Raw genomic sequence first — 27568 nt, 5'->3', positions numbered from 1 at the left:
ATGTATGCAGAGCTGAGCTAATTGAAAACCGCCTTGTCTGTTATAGGTGTAAGTATAAGTTTCAAAGTAAAAGGGCACGCTTCATTGTGTGATATAGTGATATAGCGCCTCCAGGGTCCTAAGGTACAAGACCTACCTTAGCATGAGATGTGCTAGCTGTCTAATATAGACCTATGCAAGCAAAAAGGGGTTTGAAATGTAAAGCTTGGCTTGTAAAAGATTGTTTCGTTGAATGTAAGAGATGTATGTAAGTTTATGTTTTAGTAGAAGAGCAGATGCTGTGCTGACATGTGCAACTGTGTGAAGTGGTTGCGTATAGGCAAGATCGCGTACAAAGCTTCCTCATGATCACCTAGACCATCTAGGTGAAATAAAGAGAAATAAATGATCGCCATAGGTGGGGTAACATCTAGATCCCGGTTTAGCCCTCGGGCAAGCCAATGACGGGTACAGATTGACAAGCGCTAACAGGCGCTAGTGTGGGCTATGTTCACCGAGATGGATGTCATTCGGCAGAGTATGCTGCATCAGATTACATGTACTGAGTTATAGAAAGGAGCATGGTTGAAAATGAGAGATGGTTAGGATTGAAATCGCCCGCCGTGTTGATTCAGAGGCATTGGAACTCTGAAATCTGTTACATATATGAAGACATCGTATTAGGTCTGATTGGCGGAAATACAAGTGTGCTGGCAAACTAGATTGTAGGAAGGGCATTCAAGCATTTTAAGTTCTGAATTTGTGGCTGGTGTATACAGAGGCTATTTCTGAAGCTGAAGGGTCATTTGAGTAAAGCTATGTGATCAGTTTATGGATTCGTGTGAAACTGACTATCTTAGCTTATGGCGTGGCCCTCTTCAGTATTCATGTTGACCATTCACGGTGCTATAGATTACCGCATGTGATGACACAAACTCTCAAAAACATTTTATTATCCGTTTTGAGCTATATCAGAGTATCTACTGCGAACCGTTACTTGAAGAATGGCTCAAGTTGCTGGCCATTGCTCTACAATTCCCCAGCCGCTGACCTTTTCCCCCTTCCAAGTGCCAGAGTAGAGTGTAAAAGAGTCACAAAACGCAAACCCAGCCCCAAAGCTAGCCTCTCCAAAGTGACGAATGGTAACATTTGGTGATGTAGCCTTGATCACACTATTGTATTCGTCTAGAAATGAGACCTCGAAAGACCCGAACCAGGTGCGATTCGTCTTGGAAGAAACCCAAGGATTGCTCGGTTTCATATCAGGGCTCACGCTAACCACTTCTTGCCGGCCATTTGGATACAGAGCTGTGGCGAATGCCTCGATAGCTGAGCCTTTATCGGCTGGAACAATCCATGTGGAGATGCGAATTCCGTTGTCGAGCTGAATCGGGAACCAGTGCCAGCCTTGTGTTGGAGTTGTATCACCCCATTGGCGATCATACCATGTTGTTGAGCGTTTTGAGTCAATGGTATGGGTTGTTCCGTTGAGAGTGAATACTCCCGAGGTATAAGCTGGACTGGCCCATCCTTGATTGAAGTCTGAGCCCCAGAAGAAGCTTCCGCTGCCACCATTGAACAAAAGAGAGCCCCGCGGTTGAAATGTTGTGTTGAGGCTAAAGTTGTTTTCGGTATAATTTGCGACGACGTTGATGGCAGAAATGTTATCGTCCGTCAAACTTTGCAGCTCGTACTGATTGCCAAATTGGATCTTGAGGCGGTCCTGGCCAATTGTAGTTGGAGTGTCCGTTATGAAGGACGAGCTGGAACTGCCCGTCTCCAACGAGTAAACGAGACAGCCATTGGCACCACCACCGCCCACGACATTAGTGAACGTGATTAGGAAGAAATGAAGATGATCAGTGGTTGTGATCCAATGTCCGACCCAATGGGAGTTGAGGCCAGTAGTCGACTCTACACGGACAACTTGATTCGAGGAAACGTTATAAGTAGGTCCTGATGCCTGAAAATTGTCAAGATCTGTATCCATGGAGAGGGAAAACGAGTATATGGAGAACAACTTCAATACTTACGACAAAAGGATTGTTTATGGCTGGCTCTGTGGATGGTGGAGAGAGCCAAAGATCTCCAGGTAAAGCAGTGAAACTGTTCGACAAAGCTGCAACTCGTGCATAAGAACATAGAAACCAGAGGCCCGCCAGAATCTTTGTACTGTTTACAGGCATTCTGGAACGAAGCGGTAGAAAATGCATGTTGGTAAGCTTGAATACTCTCAATATTTAAAAGTCCTCCTTTCGATGTCATCGAGACTTGACGCTTTTTTATATTTTTACAATCCCTTTCTAGGGTGCGGATATATCTTGGAAAGGGAATGACACTAACAGAAGAGAGTCCCAATATGGCAATACATGACTTGATGCTTATGGAGATCCAAAGTGGATCTGCCGCGTTAGGGGGCGATCGAGGGCGCGCTCGGCAGTTGCCGGTGAGGTGATTTGAGGTTCAACTCGGGGATTGCATATCTCCGCTACTATGATATAGATTGTCTATATTGTGTTTGGTCCAATAGCACGCGTCACCTCGACTTGAATGCACTCAAGTGACCCAATCCTGGTGGATTGCGAGTTTTTAAATTCCATCTCAGAAGCTCAAGGTGAATCGGTAGCTCTGTAGAGGACACTATACGACCTCTTGCGCGATGTAAAAGCACACCATATTTCTCAACCAAGCTATACTAGACTGATATGATTTCTTGAAGCGAGATATTGTAAGTATGCGATAATACAGGCCATGAGCTTCCCAAACTAGCAGTATGTCGAAGAATAAGTCCAGAGAGACGGGTATTCCAGATGAGTCAAGTAAACGCGCTGGTTCGACTTGTGTAAGACACTACAAAAGCGGAAAAAAAGTTTTTGGAATAACCTCAATGATGATAGACAAATTTTTTTTAGTCCAACTTGCCATGCATCTGGAACTTGAGTAGGAACTTGAACATGGGTTTGGATGGCAGCGTTGTTCGGCGAGAGAAGGTATCGGGATCATATCGTCAGACAGAGCTTAGTTTGCCTTCTCTGTTGACAGGCACTTCTCGATATGGGCTCGTATCATCAGCGCACTCTCTTTTGGTGTTAAGTCTGTTGTGTCGATATGAAATTCTTCATACGGACTCCCAAATTGAAAAAGCTTGCATTTCGTCCTTAGTTCCCTTACCGTGTCAGGGCAAGTCAATTTTGATGTAGTTCCCTGAGTGCCGCTCGGCACTAGTGGCTCTTATGATGTTGGTTTCAGCCTCGCACGATAAATATACAGGAATAAAAGGCCGACCGGCTTTCTGGGCAGCGTCGCAGTATTCTTGTGCTGTTTTTGTGCCAAGCTCGTTGTCTGACTGGAAATCTATGTCATAGGTCAGTCACATGTATACATGACGAAAGAATTTGAGAGTCTACCTGTGAATATCACTGCCTCTAACAATCGAGTAGGCTCCCAGACAAAGTTCTCAAACGCCCATGCTCGTCGGAGTTTTCGCTCTATTTGGTATCGAGGATGGTCTCGGGAGAACTTTGCCGCCACTGGGTCTATCAGCTGATGGTTGTCGATTAAAATGCTCGGTATATGGATACGAGCCAGTTCTCTGGCTATCGTTAATTTCCCAGTCCCAGGGAATCCGTTGATCCATAGAACAGGTCTGGGACCAGGCTTGGCCGTGCTGACGAGTGTAGGTATCATTTTAGTTGAATTGGAGGTATGCTGGTGGTATCTTCGCAATTGCTGGCTATACCTTATAAATGGGAGAGAAAATGATGAGTCACGACCGGCTGGGTAATGACTCATAAGAAAGATGTGTAGAAAGAGCTTGTTCTTTGTAGAAGAGAGCTCTCAAGAAGATGCTCTATACCGTTTCGTCTCCACGCGTATTGGCTTTTACATTTGTTAGTTTATTTCCATAAAAACCCTCATAATTACTAAATATGTTGACATCGTTATGAAAGGTTATTTTGGAATTCTGTTTTAACCACCATTTCCGCTACACGATGTAATGTAGATACTTGGTAGGTACTCTCATCATTTACAGTCAGTATCGATCATCTTGGAATTCATGATGTGAGGCAATATAATGGACATGATAGTTGTCGGCAGTCTCCAACAATGGCATTTAGTGCATATACCTAGGCAAGCTCTATTGAATCATCCCTTTGTCTCTTGAAACTCAGGCATCTACGTAGCAATGTTCGCTGTCACCGGCAAGAGATTTTCGACATTGTGTTTTACACGCTTCAACACACTTCAGCCGCTTTTGATGTTAAAGATGGCATGCTTTCTATTAAGCGAACGCATGAGCGTTAGTGCGGTGAAGAGCCTTGAGGTGTTGGCACTTTTGCTGACGTTGGCTATGATGAGAATGCCAGAGCCAATGTAATTGAGTGCCGAGTTGATCTAACGACCAACTTTAATACTGCATGAAAAGAAACACTGCTTCTCAGGCTCATAATGTCGCCTTGTGGGATTATAAAGTCTACGATAATATGGTAGATGCTGTAGAGCAGGTAAATGTAGTTAATTTAGGAAAGGTTAATCAGCACCCCGGTTTTCAACTAATAAGGCAGCCAATACACGTATCAGTAGCATCAGTAGCATCAGCTTTAGTTGGATACCAGAACTAGGGTGCTGTGTACTTTTTCCCCAGAGATTTAGCTTTTAATCTAGAACTAGACGGTGGCGTAAAATTGATAATGTTACGGCCTCCTCTGTCCTTTGCCTGTAAAGGTGTCGATGTGGAGCATATACATGTACTTTCTGGAATATAGGTAGCTTGTCTTGATCCATGTGCTCTAATTCTCCGACGCTGGCAGGCAGACAGTCTAATCGAAAGTAGAAGCGCATAGTGCCTCCGGCTGAGAATGAGTTTCCAAATGTGGAATGACTTAAATCACCTAAAGTTCATATGGACGCAGCAGCGTAATAGTTTATAGCACCGCTGGACTACTAAGCTCACTATTCAAGGATTGACGCCAACAGCACGATTACGGCTTCGGAGTAATATTTAGGTAGGCCTTAGCAGGGTGTTAGAACGCTAAGAAGTAAACGAAAGCTTGTTTCAGCCTGGCTACTGGCTATAGACTGGCTATGCTCTGCTGGTCTACGCCTTATGGCTATGCTACTTTCTTTGGGCCAGACCTGGTTGAAGTAGATTAGCCCAAATTCATGTTCCCATTGGCGCCTTTGAACGCAGATTTGCCAGAGTATTGAGTTCTTGAAGATCAAGTGAATTCGACTGTCGTATTCACAGTCGGCTAGATGACCGCTGCGAGAGGTGCACGGCACGGCATTATGATTCTATCTGTATCGCCGAATATTCCGCCATATCTTTGCTCATCCCAAACGTCTGATACGGACTGGCCGACACGACAGCCGGATGTTCTATTCGCACGAATGGTGATAATAAACTAGGATGATGTCATGTGAAGCGCTATTTTCAGCTCTATTATGAACCCACACGCGAGCGACGTTGGTCGTACATAGACCCTTGAAGTTGAAGATGCGGAGTGGCCGAAGCAGGGCGATAGTTCTTTAGCTTATAAGCGAAGCTGTATGTGGTTCGAGAGCTTTGCCAATTTTAGTTAACCGCCTATTCCTGAGAAAATAAGTGAGTCGAGGTCTTCGGATTTCGGCATCTATATCTCGCCCCGCAGTAGAATACGTGTAGGTACTTGTCTACGTCCATTTTCGCGACTCTATGTACAAGTAACTTGCAAGGAATTGTTCTAGCGCATTGAAAGCTATTGTAATCTATTTATCGTGATCATAATTGATAAAACGAAAAAACCAATTTATATACGTATTGCCTTATGAGAATGACTCGGAACGCGACTAGATAATCTCGCAAACCTGTCCACGATTCAAGTATGTTAACATCCCTAGAGAATCGGTTGTTCAAGCTGTAACTGCAATAACACTGTCTTATTTTTCATTAAAACTAATCATACATCTGCCTAAGCTATTCATTAACTATAAGAACAACGATAGGTCCATCAATATAGTTGTTATGGTTTAGAAGCGAGCAAAGTCAAGCCTGGAGTACGTTAGTAGAGTTTAAATTGCGCGAATGTTACAACTTACCATTTGCCTCTCAGCGTGATAACAGCCCACTTGGCGCCAGTCTCATCTACCTCTGCCTCAACCTTGGTAGTAAAATTGACTCCACTCATAATACCGTCGCCAAACTTCTCATTGAGGACCGCCTTGAAGGCATAGCCGTAGTTCTGTATAATCTCGTAGAGACGGTAGATGAGGGGCTCTGTGGGTGGCATGGGTCCCGCCTGGCCACGGTTGGGAAAGCCCAGCAGCTGCTGCGCCAGGACTTCGCGGGGAATATCGAGGGCAGCGCTAAGCTTGTCAACGTCCTCGGGCGTAGCTGTTGTTTGTCCGTAGAAGAGCGCAGCAACTGCTACCTCGGTGCGGCCAGTAAGTTGGGCAAGCTTCTCGAAAGTCACAGCCTTGGCTGTCTTGGCTTCAAAAAGAAGCTTGCCGTAGGTGGGCAGACGGCCCTCATTGGCAGTCTTGAGAGCTTGTTAGTCTGGATGCGCTTGAAGAGGGGTTGTGATACTTGCGTCATATGTAGCGAGACGACCAGACATTGTTTCCGTGATGTTTGCGAATTGGATGGTAAGAAGGAGAATTTATATGTGATGTCAAGAATAGAGAAGAGAGTATAGTTCTGAATGCAGAAGTAATAATTTCACAGGCGATAGGCGAGAATTGATGCTTCTTATATAGAGATTTGTGATGCCGACTTACGGCCAGCGATGCCGATTTACGACCAGTCACAAATCTTAGCCTAAGTCACTGTTTGTAGAGTACGCATCCAATTGCAATTTGCAATCTTCTGCGGGGTACGGAAATTTCTATTGATCACTATATCCTCAAGCTTCACTTGGAATAGGCGATACCACTCCATTGGATGCAGCAATTCGAGTTCTACCAATAAGCGCTATGCGAACGCGGCATGGACAGTGCAGCTCGCAGGAAGCAAGAGGGGTAATTCTGTACACCAGAATTGAGACTCACGATAGGCCGCTGGTTAGTTCCGAGTGCTTATATAAAGCGGAGTTATGCATGATCAAATTGTAGCACCGACATCCGTTCAAACTGCGGCAATATTGTGATTGGAGTTTCATGATGGCAGGCTGCTCATGTTGTACTGCTCCACTCCTGTGCCCTACGAGTATGAGGTAATTCCGCGTCAGAGTACCCTTGCTACTAGCAGTTACGTAGAGACTATACGTTTATAAGCCGCTATGCAGTACAAAAATACTACAACTGAAGGTAAACTAAAAGTCTCTAGCGTTCTAAGCATTACATGTCCATATGCCTTCTGCATGTGGAAGTTGTATGCTCGCCTTTGATTGGCCCAACTAGCCAGAGTCGCCCTGTAGGCCCTCAACGGGCGATCAAGGGTCCAGTTGACAGTCCAAGTCTGAATCAGAATCGCGCGTTCTCCATACACAAGCCATACGCTCAGCCTCCGCAGTCACGGAATGGCAATTGGCGGATTTTGACACTCAATTGACGCCAAGGCATATCGGGCGTCAAGTTTAGTTTCAAAGTCAGTGGCAGTCTAACCCTTTGTATGAATCAGCTCATTCTCTACACAAGTCCGCATTTGGGTAGCTTAGAATGCTTCTGAAAGCGATTGAAGCTTAAGTCTGTAGCGCTGGAGAAGCGACTGCCAATTACGTGTATACATGCCACTGCATTAAGCATATACACATGGCACCGCATACACGTAGATCTTCATGTTTGACAGCAATTGTTGAAATTTTATACTAATCTCAGATTACCCTTTCTTATATTGTGTGCTCTACAGGCACAGGCATCTAGTTTTCATGACGTCTTTGCTCGCACACTCTTCACCAGAACTCTTTTAATAGACGATAGAGTGTGGCTTTCAACGACCTATACACCAGCTGGGGCTGATTCTTGGCTGGCTGCGCCATGACACACGTTGATATGAACGTTAGAATGTAACGTGAGAAGATGGAAAATTAACTTCATGATTTTCCGGAAAAGTCTAATCCAAGCATTCCTCCGATCAATACAAGCAATTTGATCTATCCGTACTGAACACCTTGGGTTCAGTTGTAGGTATAAATAATTGGAAAGGGAGCAAGAGAACGACTACGTAATTGAACTCCTTTTCATCCATATATTCGTCGAGTATTTCATTACTTGTTCTCATCGATCAACGTACCAAAATGATGCGGTTCATCAAATTCCTCCTAGTCAGCCTTCCAGCCTTCTCATCCGTCGTACAGGCAGATGACTGCAAGAGCAATGAGATCCAACACAAGGATGTGCTCAAATGCAGTTGCCAAGGCCACCCAGACAAGTGCCCTGCTCTAACCAATTGCAACCCTATCTGCAATCTGAGTATAGATAACAGAAAAACCAAGTCTTGCGTCCCTGGATGTACGGATGCTGACGCACCGTGTAAGGGCTGCGGCATCTGGTTTTCTACCCTCTGCAACCATATCCAAGACTGCCTCAATAAAAAAGCATGTGATGCTTCCGGCAAAGTTCAACAAAACGGCCCCATGGTATGGATGTATTTGCCAGGGGGCAATGAGCCACTCATCACGACTACAGACCGCCTTGCTGGAATCGAGGAAATGGCCGATCACCCGACGATTTATAAGGATGCGTTCAACTTTGCTCAAGATCCAAAGCACTTTGAACCCGATTCAAGAGCTCTGGTGCTGAATTCAGTTCGGGCGAGAACCATGGAGCAGTTTCACATCCATAAATGTTTCAGGCCTACTACTGCAAGCCCCCGAGCTTTGGCGAGACTCGACAAGGCACCACCCAACCTGACCAAGAAACTGGTAGAAATCCTACCAAAGGGGCCAAAGGAGCCAAGGCTCTGGTGTATGAGCGTCGCAAAGGGACAGGGTGCGGTCACAGGCTTCGTGGAGGCTATAGAAGAATTATTCCACCGGGGTGGGAAGGATCCGGTTTGCAAAGGACGTGCTGGCGCAGCTGTCATACAAGACAATAATCAAAGGAGGTGGGGATGTGTTACCGACAATCAGCAGGGGCCATTGCCGTATTTCTGTGCTGGACATAACCATTAAAGATGGAACAGTTTCAGAAGATGAGATTTGATCTAAAAGGGAAGGGGAGCAAGTGCAGCAGATTGCTGGCATTAGCTAGTGGATGTGAACTCTGTACTTGAACAATGCAACAATCAATGCCATTCTTTTTTCCCGCGAAGGTTTTTAAAGAAATATCAAATGTTAACTGAGAACCTGCAATTCAGATATTGAATAAATCAGTTCTTGTACTGATGCAAAGCGGTTCAAAGCTAGCGCCGCTGGCTGAGTCCTTCAGGGACGAGTCGTAGACCCGTCACAAAGATTGCCAATTTTTCGCAACTCTGTGGGAAAAATATCTTGTAAGTTTTCCATCATACAGAGCTATAGTCTATCTGCTTATCCATCTGTTTGTCTAAATTTTACCCGCTCCTCAAAGATTGACGATTGCCTCATCATGACAAGGCTCTCAGGAGCATTCCAATTGCTTAGGATCCACCTTACAGGCTGTAAAGTTACAGACCAATTATATGTAGGCAAGAATGCAAGCTGCGAGCTGCGAGCTGCAAGCTACAAGGCAGCAAGGCTACGAGGCCACTATGGTAGAAATGCAAACTTACATTCCAATCTGGACAACTCCATTGAGAGTCACCCATTCACCCGCATCTCTCGCTGCTTTACACGCCAATCCTTGAGGCGGGGTTGAGACGCCAACAAGGCCCCGCTTCGGATGGTCGCCCGGAACTCGTCTCCGGGGTAGATGGAGTCGCCTATTATCTCCCCGGGCTTGGCATACTGGGATATTGCACTACTGATGAAGCTAGCATTGGCAGCCGTGGCACATGTATTAACTAGTAATAGGCCCTCGGTCGAGTTCGACATTCTCTTCGACAAGATGTGGCTGTCGCCAAGCCGCTTCTTAATTCTCGAGTACTTCTTCGACTACCTAAGAAAACATCTATCTAGAACCATCGTTTGCCCATAAAGGTGCTTTTTGCTTATTTACTGCAGCATTTGGTTACAACAACTGGCCGAGTCCGTGTGCCATACGAAATAACAGTTCTGTGATTGTGTGACATCCAAAAATATGGCTGTGGACAACGAATCAAGGGCCATTGGCTTGCCTGACGATGAACTTATACGAAAATATGTCCACGGATGCCACATTTTACACTATTACAACATCGTGGACGCCTACGGCCACATTTCAGTGCGCCTCAGCGAGTCCGTGTTCATGATGTCACGGTATATGGCCCCGGCGCTGGTATCATCTGCGCAAGACATGGTATTGTACGACGTTGAGAGCGGCGAAGCTCTGAAGAAAGACGCGCCAAAAGGTATACTCCCATCTGGAATCGTCCTTCGTCATCTGTAGGTAGACTTTAAGCTGATTTAAATTGATCCTCAGGCTTCTCAGAACGTTATATCCACTCAGAAGTATACAAAGCATATCCCAACGTCCAAGCAGTTGTGCACTCGCACTCACTCGAAGTGATCCCCTTTTCCATATCGTCGACGCCTTTACGAGCTTGCTTCCACATCGCCGGCTTTCTGGGCACTGGAGTTCCAGTATGGGACGCAGCAACGGTATACAAAGAAAATCCCCAAGCGAGCAACGATATGCTCGTTCGCAGCACAGAGATGGGAGCGTCACTGGCCAAGGCCCTGGGCCCAGCTGATGATGGACTGCCCAAGTACCCAGTGGCACTAATGCGTGGCCATGGCTTTGTTGCCACTGCCAACAGCTTGGAGATGGTCATCGCGAAGAGCATCTACACCATCCATAATGCACGTGTTCAGAGATCTGCGATGGCGATTTCAGGAGGCATGGATGGGGTGCACTTTTTCAGCGAGCGAGAGGCCCATGACACGGCGTTGACGGCCATGGCGGGGGCAGCCAAGCCGTGGCCGCTGTGGGTGGCCGAGGTTGAGTGTCATCCGCTGTATAAGAACAATGTGTAGCGGATATTGAATAATAATCCATCAAAGTCTGTGTTTGTGATCTCAAGCTATACACGTGTAAGTGAAAAAGACGGCTTCGTCTTGGCGTAACAGTGACAGCTCAGCTCGTGTAAGAATTGCTCCGTTGAGGCCAGGGCTTAGCGCTAATCACCGCTGAAGATGCAACTATCATGCCGCTAGCTAGGCTCATGTAGCGCATTTCCCCGCATCGGCAGTGGAGCGTGGGGGATCCGTCAGCGGGTGGCCACTTGTGCATCATTTATAACCGCCGCGATCCCGTAGTCCGATTTCCCCATCCAGCGTCCGGATCGCCTGTCCGCTCACAAACACCGCGTTTGTGTAATACAGAGCAAGTGGAGAGAGAGTCATCTGCTCATTGTCCAATGGCCGCATCACTTGCCGCGGCCTCGTTTCCCACGCCATCCATGTCCACCAGCTCTGGGGACACTGGGCGCGGGTCTCACGTATACACGCAGCCGCAGCCACAGCCGTATCAGCCACAGCCGTCTTCTTCGCGCCATGCAGAGCCCCTATCTTCTTCTTCTCGCGAGCCTCATCACCAGAAGCACAAGCAACAGCAACAGCAACAGCAACAGCAACAGCAACAGCAACAGCAACAGCAACAACAGTCACAGCAGCAGCAACAACAACAACAACAACAGCAACGACCAGCCAAACGACGCCGTATTGGCTATGCCTGTAACCTCTGTCGGACCAAGAAGAACCGGTGCGATGGAGAGAGACCGTCTTGCGGGCCGTGTAAGGAGCGGCGTCAAGAGTGCGTCTACAGCCCCCAACGCACAAAGATTTCGGTGACACAGGAGTAAGTCTTGTCTTGGACACATTCGCTTTTATGTCTGGTGCCAATCATTACTGTTTCATGTTAAATGTTCTTCTGGGGCTCTTCGATATCACTACTACCTTGTAATATGATTTTGCTCACTCTCTGCTTTTAGATACATTGAGAATCTGAGAGCACGAAATCGTATGCTTGAAGATCATATAGCTGCCAATCAGCATGGCCAAAACTCTCAGTCACCGTAAGTCATTCAGCCACCCAGCGTTTCTATGTAAGCGTTACCATGAAGCTAAGTTACGCCATACTATAGTCACGAAAGTACATACTCCAAGGACTCACCTCTTGGGACAAATAGACCGGCTTCATATCAGACTTCTGCTGATGGTTTAAGATCTCAGCAACACGAAAATCCTCCTTCACCTACGTCAACAGTGGAAGAACGACCAGAACGGCAGCGTCAGCACCACCAAGGCAACGAACAACGTCCTGATCGGCCAAGAAGCAACCACTCTGCTTTGCCGGGAGAGTACTTTGGAGAGTCCTCGGCTTTTGACTTTATCACCAAAGTGACATCACCAAATAATAATGACCACACAGTAGGCAATTCTAGAGCGACTGCCACTCCCACAGCAGGCGGGGGCGGTGGCACTGCAGCCGGAAAGGCTTCAGCATCGACAGGAAGAGTTCCGAAAGCTCTGGCTGCGAGAAGAAGCATCGCAGAGGCATCCGGGATTGGTGGCGAATCATTGGCAGAGTCGTCGCCTTCAACAGTCGTATTTGAGGAGCTCCTTGGTATTGGAGCAGGAATAGGGGACGGCAGCGGAAGCAGTGACTTGTTTGAACTGCCCCAGCGTTCATTAGCCGACCGTTTGGTAACATCGTACTTTAAGCACCGACATCCACTGAATCCATATCTACACGAAGGGACATTTCGCCAACGGTATGCACGGCTATGGCTTAGCAAGGACGTGGGCGGCGAAGAAGCAGCACCAAACAATCTAGCTTGGCTGGGCCTGGTGAATATGGTGTTTGCTTTTGGCAGCGAGCATGCGCAAACTCGTCACCCTCATCACGGAAGCCCAGCCAGTTCTGCATCAGCTAAACCAGACCGCGCCCGCTTCTTCAAAAGGGCAAAGATGCTGGCATTCTCGAGCATCTTACAAGCCAAGATTGAGCTTGTACAAGCGCTACTACTGATGAGCCATTACTTGCATGGCTCTTTGGAGCTCAACCACTGCTGGACCGTCATTGGACTAGCTATTCGCACCGCTCAAGAGCTGGGCCTTTATCTCGATTCTACCGATTTCACAAACGACATCGTCGAGCAGGAGATCCGTAAGCGCGTATGGTGGGGTTGCTTCGTCATTGACCGTCTCGTCAGCATCAAAGTTGGCCGTCCGCCTACTATTCACGACATACCTGCTATTCGTGTCGGCCTCCCACTTGCAGTTGACGATGAATTTCTCAATGAGACGTCTAATTACACTCAACCAAGCAATATCCCATCCAAAATTGTCTTCTTCAACCATATTGTAACTCAGTGCCGCCTATTGGCCAAGGTGCTGGATACTCTATACGACAACACGCCGAGTAGCAGCGGTAGTGGCGTTGGCAGCAGCAATTCGTCATCGGCAGGCCGCGAGACGAAAGTTCGCATCAAGGTCGATTTACCCGATCTTCTAGCAATGTCGATTCAGCTAGATGGCGAGTTGGTCGCATGGCAAAATTTGCTGCCTCCGCACCTCCGCACCGATTCGGACGTGCCGGGCTGGCATTTTGAGCGGCAACGAAGCGTCTTGCTTATGCGGTATGAATATTTCACATAATTGTTTGGGAGTCAGTTCATAACTTACACTTCCTTTAGCTTGCTCCACATCAGGCTCCTTATACATCGGCAAACGCTGCTCTACTATATTCTACGCCGCATCCCCGATCCTTTCCAGGCTGACCTTGCCCATTTGTGCATTAGGCGATGCGTCATGGCAGCATATGATGCTATTGCTGAAGTGCATCTCCTCACTCAGAAGAATCTACTTTCTTCTTCTTGGCATAACTCACACTGTAAGCCTCTTCCTATTCAATGCGGCTAATTTGAGCTAATGCTTGACAGATGTTTTCACTGCTCTGAGCGTTCTGTTGGTTTACCAACATCTCGACCCCCACTCTCGCTCAAAAGTCGACATACCACAATCGTCAGATATTGAAAGCATTATCGGCCATGGCTTGGAACATCTTCAACGAGTTGGTGGCGATATCCATCCCCTGGCCTCTCGCTATGTCCGCTCCTTCCAGCAGCTGCAGACGCGGCTACAAGCGATTGGAACATTATCCGCCAACGCGCCGCTTTTGGCAGTGCGTGGTAAACAGCAGCTATCCATGAGAGAAGACGGCGCAGCAAATTTGCGCCAAGCCCATATAGCAAACTCTACTACTGAATCTGACCAGAGCAGTGGTGCAGGGCACCAAGCGGGCTCAGCAACTAGCGGGAGCTCGAGCAAAGGGCCGGCAAACATGCCGGACCAAAGCCAGGAAAACAATGAAGTCAGCTACTATGGAGATACCTACCAGGAACAGTACAATGACAGGAATGTGGAATATGGAGATGATGGTTTCATGTGGGCTGGATTTGACGATGAGTTTGCGGTTATACAGAGCGCTTTGTTGGATAGCAGCGGGTGGGGGTCTGGGTTTTTGGATCCTTGGGCACAGTGATGAATTATTTTAGGGCATGTTTTGTGTTATTTGAGGAGTTTGAAAGCATGGCAAGTGCAAAATACTGGTATTAATGGCATGTAACGGAGATGGAGGAGGTTTCTACATCGGCTCTCCATCTAGGTATCTAATAAGCACTTGGAGTAGTCGAAGTAGAAATTATAATCAATAATATTGGGCTACGTAGCATCATTAAGAATTTCAAAAGTAAAAAATATTTTAATCTATTTATCATGATATTATTATATAATGATGCGTAACAGAGACAGGTACACTCAAATGATGTCATAAACATGCAAGACAGTAAAGAAATCAACCCAAATTTGCCATCCACTCTATAGGCCAAGGCGAGTCCTGGTCGCATTAAAATCCGCCTCCAGATCGTGACCCCAAACCCAAGTCATTCGGTCCTTGAACTTGTCATGAATGACCTGCAAACGTTGCTCAAAAACTAAGCCGGCAAACTCGGGGCCTTGCATCTCGTAGCCGTCGCCTGCTTGACGAGATGTCAGCTGAGCTCTCTGCGCTCTCGGCAGTCTTGTTTCCTGGTAGAGCTTCATGTATGTTTCTAGGCCGGCGGATGGGTTTTCGAAGAAGGCCTTTAAGGCTTGGCCCATGACGAACGAGTCTTCGATTGCGTGGCCGGCACCGGAGCCTGTAAAGCAAAGGTCAGCAAATATTGCATATTGTATGAGATTGAGACTGGCTGTGTAATTTATTTACCTTGATGAGGAAGCATAGCGTGAGCAGCATCGCCGCCAAGCACCACTTTTCCTCCTAAATAGACCCATTGGTCGAGCAGCTCGCGGTCATTCAACTTCCACTTGCCGGGCCTGGGCTCCATGGCGCGAACCACCTTCTGGACAGTCTCGTCCCAGCCAGAAAACTCAGCCTCGACTTCAGAACGAGGTGCAGTGCTCGACCAACTCTCTTTCAGAGCGCCAAGCTCGGCCTCAGTTTTTGACACAAAGGCGACGACGTTGAGTGTCTTGTTTTGAGAAATGGGGAAGACGAGGAAGTGTCTGCTGGGGCCGAGCCACGAGACTGCAAAGGAGTCGTATGGCCAGTCTTCCTCGACGGCAGACATGGGTAGAAGGCCGCGATAGCAGACGCGGCCTGAGTAGCGAGGCATCAAGTCGTTGCCCTTGGAGAACTGTCGTCGCACGTTGGAGTGGATGCCATCGCAGGCAATGACAAGATCAGCCGAGACGTGGGTGCCGTCTGCAAAATGAATCACCGCCTTGCCGCCCTTTTGATCCTCGATGATCTCAACAGCTCTCTTGTCCGTCTCCAACTTGGCGCAGGTAGTGTCTCGAAGATGCTCATACAGAACTTGAAGGAGCTCGGCACGATGAACGCTCAGCTGGCGCACGCCACCGTTGCTCGCCTCCTCATCCATGGCGCCGACAGACACAATCTCATCGCCATTGTCCCATCGCCTCAAGCTGCGGTGGATGCCGTTGCGGTCGCCAGAGATGGCATTGGCAGCGTCGTAGACACCGTAGCGCTTGAGGATGCGGCTTGCGTTGACGCCGATGCCGATGCCTGCTCCGATTTCTTTGTATGCCGGTGCTTGCTCGTAGACGGTGATGTTCTTGAGAGAAGGGACTTGTGTGGTTAGGGACAGGGCCATGGCCAGACCACCGATTCCACCGCCGAGAATGGCGACTGAAAAGGTGTCTGGCGCTGCTGTTGATCTGCCCCCAATGGCCATGTTGCTGTTCTTTGTCTTGATCTTTCTGTCTAAGTGGTAAAAGAAGTATAGTGTATGCCAAGAGAGGATGGAAGGAGGAAAGCGCGAGACCTTCCTAGTCTATATAGTATTGAATAAGAGCTCTAATTTGCTGCAAAAAGAAAGAGAGAAGAGAAGAGATAAGGCGATCAGACGAGGGCGGAAAATAGGAAAGGAGATGAGTTCCGAGAATAGAGGGTCAGATTCTAAGCAGATCCATCTTCCCGGATCTCGTTATCATCGTTCGACATGACCCAGAATTTCGGAAATGGCGGCAAACGGATAGTCTGAGATAGTTTTGGAGTCTTAGAATGCGATTGCATCTTCGATTTACGCCCGTTGTCTCTACAGCGTTGCTCGGATAGCTGAGGCGGGACACGGGCTGCGGTTCCGGAGAGGTGGGGCGTTGTCGACTTACACGGGAACCGCCCCGGAAAGGCTCTCCGGTGCGGGGGGAACGATGGTGGCGTTTTTGGCTCGGGAATTATGCCATGCAGGATCTTGAGTGGAGGTCTTTCGGGGAGATAACAGCAGTTGAGATTTAGCGCTAGCTGCAGTGACATTCCATTTGCTGCTAGAGCTCTCTTGAGCTTTGGCTGACCACCTGGTCGATTTGGACATATCGCGGGTTTAATGGCTAGTCCAATAGCAAGCAGAGGCACACATCTGGCTTTGCGTCGGTAGAGAAATTAACATGAGCAGTGGTACGATGTATGGTACGATTTACTCCTCCATGGTATGATTATGATATGATCCAGAAGATATCGTGAAGTATAACACAGCGTGCATCATTATATTAAACTTGTCCGTAAGACACATACATACGTGAAGATATATGCAAACTCATCTGTATACTCAATCCAACTCATACAAGAACAGCTACAAATCCTTGTGCATCTGAGGCACGCCCTGAGCCTCGCGAATCGCCTGCCCCTTCCAGATCAACAAAAGCAGCGGACACCACGCGCAAAAGTTGATAATGGCAAACACGCCCCACGCAACGCCAAACCCGGCGCTCTGTCCAAACGGCAGCGCGTAGAATCCAATCGTGAAAGCAAACGTTTGACGGAACAAATTGATAATCGTCGATACCTCTGCAGCTTGCGGCTTATAGCAATCGGCAATGTACGAATAAGTGAGAGTGGTGCCGGCCTGCACGCCGATAGACGCCACGGTCATGCCGACGGCGAGAGCAATCCAGGGGGCATGATTGGAGACGGATACACCGTGGATGATAAGACCCGCAGGCAAGAACAGGCACAGAGGAGCCAAGTGTAGACGTGCCTCGGGTTTGCGGTAACCATCGTGACGACGGGCATACCGGTTAATCAGCCAGTCAGAGATCCAACCCGTGCAAGACTCGCCAATCAAACAGCCAAGAGTCAGCGGAATACCAAGCAGCAGACCATTCTGTTCAGTATCAAAATGGTACAGCCTCTCCGTGATACTCGAAGCCGTCAACACGAAGACGATGGAACCGTACGAGTTCGCCGTCATATAATACACGCACGGCACCACCACGGCCACGTACCGGAGCATCTTGAAGTTGTGCAGGAAATCGGACGCGCGAAGCTTGCGGTTGATGACCTTGCCGCGGAAGGCAAAGCGCTGCCAGTAGGTGCGGTTCTCAAGCGCGCTGAACTGAGTTCGCGAGAAGAGCGTCTCGGGGAAGAATAGCAGGAAGCAGCCCAGGACGATGCCGAACATGATGGCGTTCCACTTGAAGATCCAGCGGAATCCTTGGTTCTGGGCGATGAAGCCGCCGGCGATGGGACCAAAGTGTGGCTGTCGAGCTCTTGAGTCAGCAAGTGCGTTTACAATGGAGTTCACACGAGTTTGAACTTACACCGTTGGTAAGGGCGAGTGCGTAGAATCCAATATACTTTCCACGCTCTCCCTGGAAGAACATGTCGGTAATCTAGTACGTACAAAATTTATTAGATTTCAGGTTGTACTGATATCATTCGAACAGGAGACTTACCGTGGCACCACCAATAGCGAGAGCAACACTAGCACCGATACCGGTGATACATCGAGTGAGGATCTGTGTCCCGTACGATGGCGCGTATGCCGAACCAATATTGGCGCCCATGGCAATGGCTGTGAAGATCAGATACGCTGGGCGTCTGCCATACAAGTTGACAAAGGGAGTGACCACCAATGGCGTGACGCCTCCGAAAAGCGTGTATGTCGTCGTGAGATAGCTGGCGGCCTGATGCGAAACTCCATAGGCTAGGGCAATGGGGCCAAATGCAGCAGGAACCATGCCGGCGCCAACTACAGTTCAAATCAGTTTCGAATTTCGAGTTGGAGTTGAGTGGGATATGCTTACACTGCACGACAAATGCCAGCAAACAGAGCAAGGCAAGGACAAAGTACTTGTACCAGTACGGCCAATTCTGTATAGCAAAAAGGGAGTCATATCAGCATATCGTTGTTGAAGTCAACGGATGGCACAATAACATGGATACAACGTACCAACGGATCATCCTTGTGGTCGCTGGGCTGCGGCACCAGAGGCAAACCATGTTTATCGAGCTTGAGATCCGAGACGGGCTCCTTGCTATCCTTGCTGCTTGTCTCAAAGGGAGACGCGCTCTCTTCCACATGAGCTGCATTGGGCACCGCGGGCTTTATCGAGCCGCTGGCTTTGGCTTCAGGGTCTTTTTCCATGGAGAGAGACGATACAGTACAGTGGAGGCTGGTGTTCTGTATATCTTCGGGAGATGAGCGAAGTAAGCGCCGAGATGGAGAAAGAGGCAGGAGAAGACGGCTGGAGTTGGAAAAAAAAGGAGATGTTGGAAACTGAGGTTATAAAGAAATATTATGCATCAACAATCGGTGAAGCTGCTTCGCGCCCATCGCGTTTACTCGGAAGCGGGATAAGCTGCCATACAGGGGAGAGGCGTTTATTATAAGTTCCGGGGTTTATCTTGCCCCGCCGTTCGCGGGGACGTTGGGATTCCGGGGTAGCAGCAGAGCCTATCTCGAATATGCATCTATCGCTGAGACGGGCATATCTGGAAAATAGCCGAAGAAGAGAAAGCTGGGGCTTGGTGCAGGGAATTTCGATAAGGATGCGCCATCCGAGAGCTTTTTTGTGGCAATGGAAGAGGGAGGGGAGCCACGTGGAAGCTCATGGTTTTCTTTCTTCCGCTGGGCTGTGACAGATGGCCCTGAGTCTATTGATTGCTTTTTCTGGGGTAAGAAGTAAGTCTGCTAGTTTGGATCGATTGAGGCTGGCGGTAAGTTTTCGTTGCTAGTCGAGCCCCGGATAGACTCTCCGGAGGCACTAGTAACGACGATAGTAGAAGGCTCCGGGAATACGGTTTTGGAGGTACTCAAGTACACGTATTTGCTTTTCAGGCTATGTCTGTTCTGGATCCGGGACCCCGCAGCTTTTTGGAGTCGAAGATTTGCGGGGTGCAGCTGTTTAGCTTGAAGGGTGAAGATATAGAGTTTGTTGTGCGGAATGAAGATCCGGAGTGAGCAAAGTTGGGGGCTGATGCTTGGAATTTCAGTTTTACAGATTGAGAAGCTTGCGGGATTCTGAGATTAGGGATGGAAGTTTTTAACGTTAAAGAAGATTTACTGTTATGAGATGTCGTGAAATAATTCATGTTCGATATTATATATCCTAGTCTACATGTACTTCGTAACAGCAAGCATCGCAACTCATGGTTGAGATTCTCGCTTAATCTATCACGAACAAACAACTTCATCAACATCACCAACTTCCCCCATTTATCCAATGCGAAAGTTGATCCGTCTCACAGGAGCAAACAGCTCCTCAATCGGTACCGTCCGCTCAATCATGTTCTGCTCATACAAAAACTGCACCACCGCCTCCAGCGTCTTGCGGTTTTCTTCCAGCCCATAGGGCCAGCAGTCTCCTCCAAACGTCTCTTGAATTTCGTCTAAATCTCGACCCAGCCAAGGCAGCATGTACCTAAGCGCACCGAGCGACTCCATCCGCTTGCGCGCAATCTCTTTACTATCCTCGAGAGCGTTGAATAGCGCCGAGGCGACAAACTTGTTTGCCTCGTAGAACTCACGCCGAAAGGCAACCAAGTGCATGATGGGGAATATGCCCGTCCTCTTGTAGTAATCGCTCTCGACATCCTTAAAGTTGGGGAACAGCCTCTGTACATGCGGAACCTTGTTCAGACACGCAGGAATATCGGCGCCAATGGTGGCAGCAACTTCGCCAGACTCCAACAAATCCGAAAGCGACTTTGTCGGATCCGTGTTGTTCGTGATATTCACCGGCTTCAGCAGCGGCAGCACCGACGGCTGGCCATGCGACCCCGGCGTCTCCATCTTGCCTTGCACCCACTCAATCGTCGACAAGTCCACGCCGTACTCGTGCTGCAAGATGCCGCGGATGTACACCGCCGCTGTCATGTGGTACAGCTGCACGCCAATGCGCTTGCCGTTGAGGTCCTCGGGCTTCTTGATGATGTTTGTGTTGACACAGATGAAGGAGTGGCGGAAGACGCGCGACGCAAAGACGGGGATGGCGACGAAGCTGCGGTCGCCGGCGACGTGGCGGGTGATGTATTCAGAGGCGGAGAGTTCAGAGACATCGAACTCCTTGTTGGCGACCATGCGGTCGAAGATGTCGCGCGGGTGCTGGACCTCGACGAAATTGACGTTGAGGCCGGGCGTGGGCACTTCACCGGTGGAGAGGGGGACCATGCGGTCGTAGAGGGCGCAGGCGAAGTTGACGTTGAGGGGGGGCATGTTGAAGTCTATGAAGCTTGCTGTATCTCTGTCAAACGTGTTGTCAATGAAGCCGGGCCTGAGCTGGAGCTGGAGCTGAGGCTATCTTCAATCTTGTTCAATCTATATAGCTCCGAGGATTGATGTATAAGCACAGTTGAGCCATCTACGGCGCAAGATATCTAAAGCTATAAGACACAAGCTTAGCTACGAGCTGCATCTTTTCCGGCATTGGACTCCGGCCATCACACTCTCTCATTTCTTCAAAGATCGCATCTGCAAGATGAACTCCCATTGATAGAGAGTGCTCCGGATGTCGACTCCGGAGCTAGCTGAAGGCGGGGCCGCCAAAAGAGGGTCCTAAAAGCGGCAGCGCTTTCTACAGAAACAGCGTTAAGAGTGCATTAGCAGCAAGTTGCCGAAGAAATAGACAGTGGCAGCAATGAAAAGCATAGTCACAAAGTCTAGAATTTTCTTTGAAAGAGAAGACAAGTCTGATGGAGCGAGTATGGACCCGAATGCCCCCATTTGGATGTTCTAGACCGCTGAGCTCCTCTCAATATCGGCTAATGGCCCACACCCTCTATCTTCCACTCACCCACCTTCAATGCAGAAAGCCCAGCGATCCAACAGCAAATAGTAACGAATATCGACCTCGCTCGACGATAGAATGATGCAGTTTTGAGGCGAGACGAGGTCATGTGATGCCGCTCCCTCGGATCAGAAACACCAAAGCAGTAACTCGCTTACTTTGTATGATGCGCCCGCTTGCCTCTCTGGGCGTATGAATCCCTGATCTGCTTACTTTACTTGACTGCGAGGCCCAGGGACCAAGCTGTCATTCGCCTACAAAATAAAAAGAAGCGGTATCGAGAGGCGAATAGATTGTCCATCTGTAAAGCATGCTAATGTCTTGGTATTTAGCAAAATCTGGGCGAAACACATCACCAGCGCTGATGTCCTCATTTCATCATTTTTCATGCCTCTCCAATAGCACGCAGCCAGCATTCACATTTTATCCCATTTTACCCATCCAATCTATTTGCATAATGCTGCTCCTATGATAAGGGTTTAGTCGCATGCAAGCTCCGAAAGGAGGGTCGTACCATCAAATCTTGGCCATGACGTCACGAGATTTCGCTGCTGAATCGTCCTTTTTTTCTTCTCTTTTCCTTTTTCCTTTTTTTTCTCTTGCAGAAAGAGATCTTCGATCGCATCGAAGCGTACTGTGCGAAAGGGGAAATCAAGCTCCACGTTTTGTCTTCTTTTTTGCGTAATGCCAAATGCCAGCTTTGTCGATCAACTGTGTTTTTGGTCGCAGCCAAGGACCCGACGATTGTTTTGTTCAATATCCGATCGCATGGGTTCCCGCATCCTTTTTGATTAATTTTTTTTCGTCTTTCAATGTTTCTCTTAATTCTCCGTTCAACTGAGACATGGGGTGACACGAAATGATTCATGTGTAGCGCCGGGAAAGAGATAAGATACCATCATATGTCTCGCCTTTACATCTCATCTTCTCAAGCCCAACGTGCTAATCTTTCGCGTCTCACCCAGGCCTGTTTCAGCTCCGTCATTCCCCTTCCAGCGATCTCTGATCCCCTAGAGCCCAGACCACGTTCCCCCTCCACCACCCAATAGCCAATCCCCGAATCCTTGCCCGGTGAAGTCACCATTTTTCTTGCTTCCCATCCTTCAGTTCTTTTCCCTCTCCGGCAAATGTGCCGTGGCTGCCTCGCCTAGACCCAATCCAATCCCATTTTTTTTTTGCCTTGTACGTCACGCCACACTTTACTTGGCGAGCTCCCCTAATCCGCTCTGGCCGCTCAAGCCACAATTCTCTTCCAATGGATTGACTTTTCAGCCCGGGAAGATCCTTATGAAACCAATCTAGGCCATCAGTTGTGGGGTTGCCTTATTATTTTCTGAGGGGAAGAAAGGGAAGGATGATGGATTGGGCATGTACCAAGAGATGGGCCTCGATCAACTCGGGCCTCCTCTCGGATAGAACTTTTTTTTTTCTGCTTAGTGCTCAGGATAAATTAGATTTAAACAGAATAGGCACCCGTTTTCCTGCCCTTGCATTTACTCTCTTAATTGCTGTCTTACCGCCCCTTATTCAACTCTTGCTTGCTCTTTATCAGTTGAGCAATTCCTCTCTTGTTCAGTCTTAGTCGCAAGTTGAACATGCTGTAACACTCGACACCGAACCAACCCATGCTGCAGCTCGTATTCATATAGAAAGCCCTGAAATTCTACATGATCAGACTTTATCAATCCACCCATACTATCCCATCTCTTCATACAACAACTTCAAGGCATTCATCGTCTTAACTTCTCCACAATGAACGCCGCCGTCACTCCAGCCACCACCACCACCTCCACCACCATGCTCTCCGTGCCATCGTCAACCGGCACCGCCTCACATCCAACCCGTCCCACCTTCAACTCCCAACGAACTCAAGACCGCCTCCGCGAAGGCGAGGGTCTCTACTCCATGATTTTCCGCACCGACAGCAACCTCCAGCGAGGCCGGAAATCCATCTTCAAAGAGACCGGCTTGGACGACGACAGTGCCAGCGACGTCACTGACGCCTCAATCTCAATTCGATCGCCGTCCATCACGTCTCCTTCGTCGCAGGAGCTGTCGCCCTTTCCATCTCATGAAGGTCTTCAGGCTCGACCTCTAACGTCATGGTATGTCTAAATTGCTCTCACCTGCTTTGATCTCTGTGATAACTAACAATTTCTGAAAGACAATATCACGATTAATTCATTGAACTACAATACATCACCCACCACGATCGCTTCCAAGGTCAAATTGTTGGCTATGATGCCACGGCGTTTACATGTCTTTCACTAAATACCCAATATATTTATCTCTTAATTTCATAATTTGTTATACCATATGCCCCACCGAGTAAAATTGAATTCAGCCACTCAATACGATCGTTTACGTGGGATCTGCGTTTCACGGGTACTCTATCTGCCTCTACAAGGGAAATGAAACAAAATTGATCGTCAACACTACGAGGATAAAAATGACGTCATGAAACATTTATAAACATTTAAACAAATCAATATTGTACAAACAAATTGTTGTGATAAGAAATGCTATATCCAAAATTTCCGTGATACTAGTACACAAACAGGGGTATAAATGTATAGCCTCATAGGCCCGACGTAAAGAAAGGTACTCCAGTACGATAACGCAATCCTTATGGTGTGAGATGTGTGTAAAACAAAAAGCCGCTTCAAAGCCGTTTCCTAATCCACCACATAGCCTGCCTAGGAGACAATGCTAGACCCTCCACCACCCAATGATCAAATTGAAATGAATTCAAACGCCGATGCCGTGCAACTCATCTGCTCCAAATGTCATGGTCAATGACAATGAGAGAGAGAGAGTATTAAGAAATAAACAAAGGAAACAGAGCGTTATGCAGAGCGTTCAAATCACATCTTCTCTAGCTCCTCTTTAGGAACCGTACCAACAAAAGCACGACTCAGAAACGTCAGCCAAGTCTTGTTCTTTTCCTTCTTGTTCTTCTTGTTCTTCCCTTTATCTTTCTTCCCCGTCGACTCCAGAGCACCATGTACAGCTTCGTCTGTGCCGGACTCCTCGTCCTCTTCCTCATCGTATGCGTCATATGCTTCGCTTTTGCCACTGACATCCTTCTGGCCCATTTTATAGGCCAACCTCAGAAAGCTCTTTACTGTCAAATCAGGTAGCTTGTAGGCCTTGTCGGTAAACGTGCTGTACTCGACCTCGTACTCAAAGTCGCGAGGGTTCGGTTTTCCGTGCTTGGGCTCCTTGTGGTCATGCTTGCCTTTGCGCCATTTGCTGAGGATGTCCAAAAAGCCAACAACATCGTCATCAGGGATGTCGTCGTTTATGTGGGTGAGATTGGCATAGTACTGGGTGTATCCAGTCAGGGTAAGCACCTGGGGAGCATAGGCAGGTCCCGGAAGCGAGCTCTTAGGCGGGTCAAGAGGAACTATCAGATCGTGGTCCTTGGGTGGCCTACGAGGGCCTTTGGAATCCTTGCCCTTCTTTTTCTTAACAATCTCGACCAGCATTTCTCCCAAGTTGTCGTAGTCGCGTGTGTCTTCCTCCGGCAAAGCCAGAGTTGAAGAGGGATTGGCCGAATCATATGTATCTCGCCACACAGGCGTGTCTTCGATTCCGGTAATATTGTACTCAACAATGCGAAGCGTGGGGAAATAATTCGGCACAACGCTTGGGCTAATCAAAGAAAGCTGAAACCGCTCGGCGTATTTACCGCCAATCTTGCGGAGCTGCTTCTTCTTTTTACTGTGCTTTTTGCCCTTCTTTTTCCTGTTCTTCTTATCAGACTCTGCTCCTTCATCATCGCCAGCGCTTGTCTCTTCGTCCAGTTCTCGAGCGACAGTCTTGGGCAAGCCGGCCCATACATCTCGCAGCTCCTGGAGATAATCTTCCTTGGACGAGATTGATAGACTCTCATCTGGAGAACCGCGGGCGTAGGACTTGTCTAGGCCCAATTCAGGGGTCAAGTCCTTGACATCCTGAAGTAAGAAATGGTCGATATTCATGTGCCCGTATAGAGAGCCAACAACGACGTCACGATACTGTTTCAGCCAGAGCGTATACTTTTGCCAGCAAGTTTCGTCCCAAGCTTGCTTGCTCTCCGTCCGTGCAGGCGGTACATGGCCCATGAGAATGGCCTTGACACCTCGCTCTCTCAAGATTTGCAACTGCACGCGCAGCCACTCGAGATGCTTGTAGCCAGGCTCCGAAGGATGGGCGCAACCATCAACACCAGCATTTCGATCGAAAAAGTACATTGTATTCAAGCTAAAAACCGCCAGGCGATTGGGAATGACCTCGACGTAGAACCAGCCGCCAAAGGTAAATGAGTGGCGCTGCTCTTCGGGAATGAATCGCCTCCAAATGTCGCTGTAAGCCGCAAACCACTTGTTGGGTCCTGGCAGCATGATATTGTGGGGGAGAAAGTCATTATTGCCAAATGTGGGCACGACAGGGATGCTCAGCCCATGCTGGGGTGTTGAGAAAGTCTCGACAAACTTGTTGGCAATGATTCGGTTTGTCCGCAGAATCTCAGACTCGTGGCGCGGGTTCTGCTCGTCGCTGTCGTGCCTGGCCGAGTCGCCGGTCCAGATGACAAAGTCGATGTCGTCCTTGAGGTTCTCTTCGATCCAGGCAAAGGTCGCATTGACGAGCGAAAAGGGCGAGTCGCAGTCGGTTTTTTCAGCGCCGTACGATCCAGCCAGTCCCTTGCCGCGGTGGCATGCGACGCTCTCCTCGGTGGAGGTGTGCACTCGATAAAGCTCGTCGGGATGGAAATCTGCATCAGGTACCAAAGTCAGCCAAGATGCCGCCAATCATGGCAGATCGATGCGATGTTGCATCTGGTGGATTGCAGAGACAAGATCGAATGGTGGGTGGCAGAGATGCGATGCAGGTTGCCGGATCCAGAAGCGTCGCATAGATAACGCAAAAGAAGCTTTTTGTGTGCCGTGTGTGTGCCAATGATACGCGCAAGAGTTCTAATTAGACGCACCTGAAATATGCAGGAACCGGCCGTTCAATTTCCGTGACGCAGCCTCAGTCCCAATCGGGCTCAAGACTTTTTGGTCGTCCAGACCAGATGCTGCAGGCAAAGCAAGGACGCCCGCATTCCACGATGCGAGGGCCAGCAGCATCAGTCGACATTTTGTTTGATGGCGTGGGCCGCCGCCGCCATATTGGCGAGGCATCGTAAGAGAGAAATAGTAGTAGGAGGCCAAATGAGGATGTTTTTCTTGGCACAGAATCTAGGTAGGTAGAAATAGGGTATCGTAGGGATGCGGTTTGTTGGTTGGTTGAATGCGCGCAGGGTTTAGCGGAGCGAAGGAGGTAATAATGCAGAATAGGTGGTGGTAAAAAAGAGAAGAAATGTACCAGGAAGAAAACAAACAAGGAAAAATAAAAACAAGAGCTGAGAAACGCCGAGCTTAAAGATGCATGACTCTGGCGAGGCTGCCCAGCCAAGAAGTATGGATCTTTTTTTTTAAAGGGTCCAGGGGCTGAGGAGAGTTTTTGACAGGCGGGAAGCAAGTTGGTGTACAGGCTCAGCCTATGAGGTCATCGGGCAAAGCCAGCTGGATGGCCCAAACTTTTTCCGCTGTGGCCGCGTCTGCCCGCTGAGACAGTCAAGTCTCATATGATTAAATATTGTAGTAGGCAGTGACGAGCACAGAATGGAAGCAGAGAAAAATGATGAACGGACAGCTTTGACTAGACTTTTACCAAAACAAGAACAAGAGGGATAAGAGAGCAGACAAGAACAAGACTGCGTCGCGAGATCGTGTGCTCATCTCTATTAATACCACAAATATCGTGTGCTACACCCCATAATTACCTCCCAGTTCCTCGTTTAAATCGCTCCCCGTCTTCTCCACGGCTCTCTCACCCCAAAAGCAAGAAAAGGGCCTTGATGGCCCAGCCAGGGTCCTGCTGATCCAATATATTTGTCCGAGATGCGATCCATCCGTCTCCACAGACAGCTTAGCGGTTCAAACGCTCACAGCCATGGACCAACCAGAGAGACGCATCTGCAAAACCTCATCGCC

General features: G+C 48.5%; 10 protein-coding genes across 10 annotated transcripts; 3 read left to right on the top strand and 7 right to left on the bottom strand.

Annotated features, from left to right (window-relative positions):
- Positions 1 to 988: 988 nt before the first annotated feature.
- Positions 989 to 2165, bottom strand: TGAM01_v205085 (hypothetical protein; the record flags this gene model as incomplete). The annotated part of the gene is made up of 2 exons (XM_018808759.1): positions 989 to 1942; positions 2013 to 2165. 2 exons carry the CDS (start codon positions 2163 to 2165, stop codon positions 989 to 991), a joined length of 1107 nt encoding a protein of 368 aa, XP_018658074.1.
- A 989-nt stretch (positions 2166 to 3154) lies between these two features.
- Positions 3155 to 3666, bottom strand: TGAM01_v205084 (hypothetical protein; the record flags this gene model as incomplete). The annotated part of the gene is made up of 2 exons (XM_024549572.1): positions 3155 to 3333; positions 3387 to 3666. 2 exons carry the CDS (start codon positions 3664 to 3666, stop codon positions 3155 to 3157), a joined length of 459 nt encoding a protein of 152 aa, XP_024405704.1.
- A 2322-nt stretch (positions 3667 to 5988) lies between these two features.
- On the bottom strand, positions 5989 to 6553 carry TGAM01_v205083 (cyanase; the record flags this gene model as incomplete). The annotated part of the gene is made up of 3 exons (XM_018808760.2): positions 5989 to 6010; positions 6058 to 6497; positions 6545 to 6553. 3 exons carry the CDS (start codon positions 6551 to 6553, stop codon positions 5989 to 5991), a joined length of 471 nt encoding a protein of 156 aa, XP_018658075.1.
- A 1639-nt stretch (positions 6554 to 8192) lies between these two features.
- TGAM01_v205082 (hypothetical protein) lies at positions 8193 to 9068 on the top strand (the record flags this gene model as incomplete). Its single annotated transcript, XM_018808761.1, has 1 exon — positions 8193 to 9068. The coding sequence occupies one exon, from the start codon at positions 8193 to 8195 to the stop codon at positions 9066 to 9068; it is 876 nt and encodes a 291-aa protein (XP_018658076.1).
- Positions 9069 to 10113: 1045 nt separating this feature from the next.
- On the top strand, positions 10114 to 14499 carry TGAM01_v205081 (class II Aldolase and Adducin domain-containing protein; the record flags this gene model as incomplete). The annotated part of the gene is made up of 7 exons (XM_018808762.1): positions 10114 to 10363; positions 10435 to 10939; positions 11471 to 11766; positions 11995 to 12028; positions 12098 to 13594; positions 13652 to 13848; positions 13898 to 14499. 7 exons carry the CDS (start codon positions 10114 to 10116, stop codon positions 14497 to 14499), a joined length of 3381 nt encoding a protein of 1126 aa, XP_018658077.1.
- Positions 14500 to 14834: 335 nt separating this feature from the next.
- Positions 14835 to 16213, bottom strand: TGAM01_v205080 (mannitol 1-phosphate dehydrogenase; the record flags this gene model as incomplete). Its single annotated transcript, XM_018803466.2, has 2 exons — positions 14835 to 15154; positions 15223 to 16213. The coding sequence occupies 2 exons, from the start codon at positions 16211 to 16213 to the stop codon at positions 14835 to 14837; spliced, it is 1311 nt and encodes a 436-aa protein (XP_018663163.2).
- Positions 16214 to 17110: 897 nt separating this feature from the next.
- Positions 17111 to 18904, bottom strand: TGAM01_v205079 (hypothetical protein; the record flags this gene model as incomplete). Its single annotated transcript, XM_018803467.1, has 5 exons — positions 17111 to 18016; positions 18078 to 18149; positions 18213 to 18508; positions 18564 to 18630; positions 18710 to 18904. 5 exons carry the CDS (start codon positions 18902 to 18904, stop codon positions 17111 to 17113), a joined length of 1536 nt encoding a protein of 511 aa, XP_018663164.1.
- A 1071-nt stretch (positions 18905 to 19975) lies between these two features.
- Positions 19976 to 20974, bottom strand: TGAM01_v205078 (hypothetical protein; the record flags this gene model as incomplete). Its single annotated transcript, XM_018803468.1, has 1 exon — positions 19976 to 20974. One exon carries the CDS (start codon positions 20972 to 20974, stop codon positions 19976 to 19978), a length of 999 nt encoding a protein of 332 aa, XP_018663165.1.
- Positions 20975 to 23297: 2323 nt separating this feature from the next.
- TGAM01_v205077 (kelch repeat protein) lies at positions 23298 to 23660 on the top strand (the record flags this gene model as incomplete). The annotated part of the gene is made up of 1 exon (XM_018803469.1): positions 23298 to 23660. The coding sequence occupies one exon, from the start codon at positions 23298 to 23300 to the stop codon at positions 23658 to 23660; it is 363 nt and encodes a 120-aa protein (XP_018663166.1).
- A 749-nt stretch (positions 23661 to 24409) lies between these two features.
- On the bottom strand, positions 24410 to 26713 carry TGAM01_v205076 (endopolyphosphatase; the record flags this gene model as incomplete). Its single annotated transcript, XM_018803470.1, has 2 exons — positions 24410 to 26301; positions 26518 to 26713. The coding sequence occupies 2 exons, from the start codon at positions 26711 to 26713 to the stop codon at positions 24410 to 24412; spliced, it is 2088 nt and encodes a 695-aa protein (XP_018663167.1).
- Positions 26714 to 27568: the final 855 nt, after the last annotated feature.

This window comes from Trichoderma gamsii (genome assembly GCF_001481775.2).
Source record: "Trichoderma gamsii strain T6085 chromosome Unknown Scaffold_15.2, whole genome shotgun sequence".
Taxonomy (NCBI): Eukaryota; Fungi; Ascomycota; class Sordariomycetes; order Hypocreales; family Hypocreaceae; genus Trichoderma; species Trichoderma gamsii.
Note: the sequence above shows the minus strand (reverse complement) of the source record. Positions and strands in the feature narration are given on the sequence as shown.